Source organism: Opisthorchis viverrini (assembly GCF_000715545.1).
Source record: "Opisthorchis viverrini unplaced genomic scaffold opera_v5_56, whole genome shotgun sequence".
Taxonomy (NCBI): domain Eukaryota; kingdom Metazoa; phylum Platyhelminthes; class Trematoda; order Opisthorchiida; family Opisthorchiidae; genus Opisthorchis; species Opisthorchis viverrini.
The window spans coordinates 1,908,489-1,912,124 of record NW_008751713.1 but is presented as its reverse complement, the minus strand read 5'-3'; the positions used below and the strand labels follow the sequence as shown (position 1 = coordinate 1,912,124).

General features: G+C 45.0%; 1 protein-coding gene across 1 annotated transcript; it reads right to left on the bottom strand.

Annotated features, from left to right (window-relative positions):
- Positions 1-468: 468 nt before the first annotated feature.
- On the bottom strand, positions 469-3,397 carry T265_03831 (hypothetical protein; the record flags this gene model as incomplete). The annotated part of the gene is made up of 3 exons (XM_009168402.1): positions 469-940; positions 2,237-2,350; positions 2,767-3,397. The coding sequence occupies 2 exons, from the start codon at positions 2,286-2,288 to the stop codon at positions 648-650; spliced, it is 345 nt and encodes a 114-aa protein (XP_009166666.1).
- Positions 3,398-3,636: the final 239 nt, after the last annotated feature.

Below are 3,636 nucleotides of genomic sequence, written 5' to 3'. Positions count from 1 at the left end.
CATGACTGTAGTTCGGGGAACGAGAAATAGAGGCAAGGAAAATTCTTCTGTACAACAGTGTTCATAGAGCAACTGAACTAAACACAAGCACATGGAAAAGTAGCTGGGTGTGGGAGTGGACCCACTCAACATACCGGCGAAAAGTTACAGAACCTAAACAGTAATGCTAACTCCACACAAGAGAAAAGTGATTAGATCTATTGATCACATCTGGGGCAACTGGCTTCTGACACTTGCAAGGCTACGCACTAAGTGTACATACATCCTTGTGTGCATCCAATAAATACACCCGTTGGACAATTTGATAACTGTATTAATAATCAGGCTTTTCAAAGGTGCACAATCTAGTTAGTTGTGTGCACCACTGTTTTTCAGGCCGTCCAGTTCAACTATTTTTGCATAGTTCGGCGTTCCAGCCTCAAATCCGTGCCATAAAATGGCGGGCCAATAGCGGCGAAAATCCCTAATTTCAAACATCTGGTCGATCAGGGGGTCTGATGGTAGTGACCCACTTCAAAAAGTATGATATATTGTCACAGGCTTCCATATGGGTACAAAAATATGAAGAAGACTGTACGAAATGCACAGAAGAATGCTAAAAGTGAAAATAAGGAGGATCAGGATCACAGGATAATAAAATGAGAGGGTCATGAAGACATGCGCTCGTAAAGGCACCAGCTCACTATCGCCAGACCTGCTCGACGCATCAGTCGCAGGGTGAAACCTCGCCAAAAACCCGTCAAACCATCCACTTCGCATACGTTCCGAAAAACTTGAGACCAGGATGGCACTCGGTAAACTGCCTTGGACTGGGTGGGTCCATTATCCGGGATGGGCATGAGCTGACGCTGGGCTCGTAGAACGTCCGCTGGTTGTGTCATACCGGTGGCCACAAATGCGGAAATACCCGCACAACAACCAAGAAGTGGTAAAGGTAGAGCTGAAGAGGCACGGAAGAAACTGGAGTGATAATTCAAAACGGTCACTCCGTGGAGGTGATACAGTCACTGCGAAGATAAATCAATTCGCCATTATCGCTAGGTCGGAAATGTACATCAACAAACATCGTCAATGGCATTATGTCGAAAGATGTCTTAGACAGGCTACGCCCAAGATGGCTTTCCTAAAACACGAGAAAGAGGCTTCTAAACGAAGACACGTTTACGAAGGTAGTGGAACTAGTGGAAAACAAATGAGACTCGATTACTGGATATGGAGAGAGCATTTCAGTCTGCTGTCCAACCTGTTCGATGTATTCACATAACAGAAGACAAGCTTGCTAGCTGGAGCAGGGATGTCCAGTTAGAGGACATTGTTCAACCACGATACTCAAGGTAGGGACTCCTTACTTCAACCTGGGCAACGGCAAAGTAATACTCGCCCACGAAGAAATTCCCCGCAAACAAACCTTGTTGGATCAACTTACGATGGGCTCCATAACCCCAGTCCAATCTCAAAACCAATAATCAAGAAATCAAACACAACAATGCACCGATATGTTCAAGGTATATATTTTATACAAAAGCGTTCAGTGTCCACGTCCTTTACAGGCGAAATTTGTTCAAAATTTGCTTCCCCTGAGTTTCACTTCACTTTGCCTTCGAAACACGAGTATAAAGTCATAACTTCATACGCCCATGCGCACAGGACGGACCCAGAGTTACTGTAGTTAAAGTCTTGTGAAAACGTCCACGGGTAGTGAATTCGTGGTGTACGCTCGCCACAAACGTCGCAAGCCATAGAACTACGAACGCTTCTAACAGAATTTACTTGTGAATTAGTAAGACAGTAGGCGCTCAATTCGGATTCATCTGGTCTGCGTTCTCATGTAAAATGGAGAAGTCTCTAAGTCCTACAGTTGAAGTTGTGTGTAGTCCGGCAAGATTTTTTTTCAAAATATTCTCCAACTTTACTTCAGGCTCTCAAGTCTTCGTCAAAATGTGTAGCATATGATACCGCTCCTAGGATTGTGTTGTCTCAGGGTCCATCATACACGTGTACGGTTTGTTCTTTGTGAGGAATTCGGCGTGCATTTCTATAAAACCGATCCAAAAGAAACGGTAGTTCTCAAAGAAGCCTGGCATATGTGTGAAAGAAGAGGTACACACAGCGATAGAGTGAGGTACGTGAAAGATTACATCAATGGTGCCAACTTTGACCGGAGGACAAGGTCCAGTGCATCCGAATGGTCGACCACCATGGTCTTCAACACAATTCATTACCACGCGATGCTTACCGTCGTCATTTGACTTGGGAAGCAGTGTTCCCTTCACGTACGAATACGTCATGAAGTATAGTCCAGAATAGGGACCATCACGTGCGATTGTAGCACACACGCCACTATACAGGCCTGTAACACAGAGGGAAACGTTCATATGAGGACGGCATGTGGCACTCAGTTCGGTTGACACAGGGAGTCAAAAGAACGTGTTTTTGCTGCATCCTCACACGAACATTAAGGTTCAGCCGGAGAGTCAAAAGAGTACTCCAGGACCTGGGACACCTTGCTACAGAGAAAAGTACTCCCGTAACAGATTGTGAACTTTCAATGCGTACTGAACGGTATTCGAAAGCGATACATTCAGTGAGGTTGCCGTCAATCAGTGTGCTGATAAAATAAGTAAACCGAACAGCCAACAAGACTGCCATCTTCATTTCCCTACTTTGAACTTAGATAACACTGAATCAAAACGGCTAAAAAAGTCAATCCACATATGAGTAACGACGTGCAGGAAATAAACGAAAAGGTGATACAGTAAATATTACCGCGCCAGCTAGTACTGCGATGAACTCGGCAAAGTGTTCCCCATAAGGATCTATCCACAAAACGTCCAGATTCAATTTGAGTCTTGGCCACAAGAAGTGGAGAGAGTGCAACCGCAACAAAACTTCGGGCACAAAATCCTGTCAGAAAGTTTTGGACACATTGTGAACTTCCGGTCAATACACCTTTATATCTGTCGGTTCATGGAGAAAGTGAGAAAGAATGGCAGATACTGGAAGTGCAGTTACTCAAAAAGATGGACCGTCAACAATAATGCATCTGTTAAGAATATACACGGAGTTAGACAATCTTGAATAGAAACCGGGTATGCACAAACCAAACAAGACACAGGCCATGGGTGGAACCCGACCTATGGGTTATCGGGAGTGGTCCATCAAATAGGCCACTTCGAATGCTAACCGCATTGCATCATGCGCTTGAGGTCCATACTGATTCGCCATACCTCTATCTGGTGAGAGTTTGCGTTCATCGGTACTGCCCGTCGGCTCCTCGTGTGACTTCCAAATTCGACCAGATGTTGATGTTACCCAGATACACAAATAATATTCGTATGAAATGTTGAAGAAGGCACGATGATTTACATAATCTGGATTGGGAACCCAAATACACATCGCGCCAACACAAACACAGACGTCATTGAACGGGACCAGATCAAGCGAGCACCTTGTTGTTAGAAGAGCCTTCAGCTAGCTGAAAAGACGCTGACTCACGGAGCACACGTGCGTTTGAATTGCACATCCATTCACACACTTGACTAATGGATTAGAAATTCTTGCGCTTTCAGCATGACCCATACCTTGGGCTCAACATTCGTGTAGCCCAGATACCCAGCGACACCCGTGGTTTGCGCT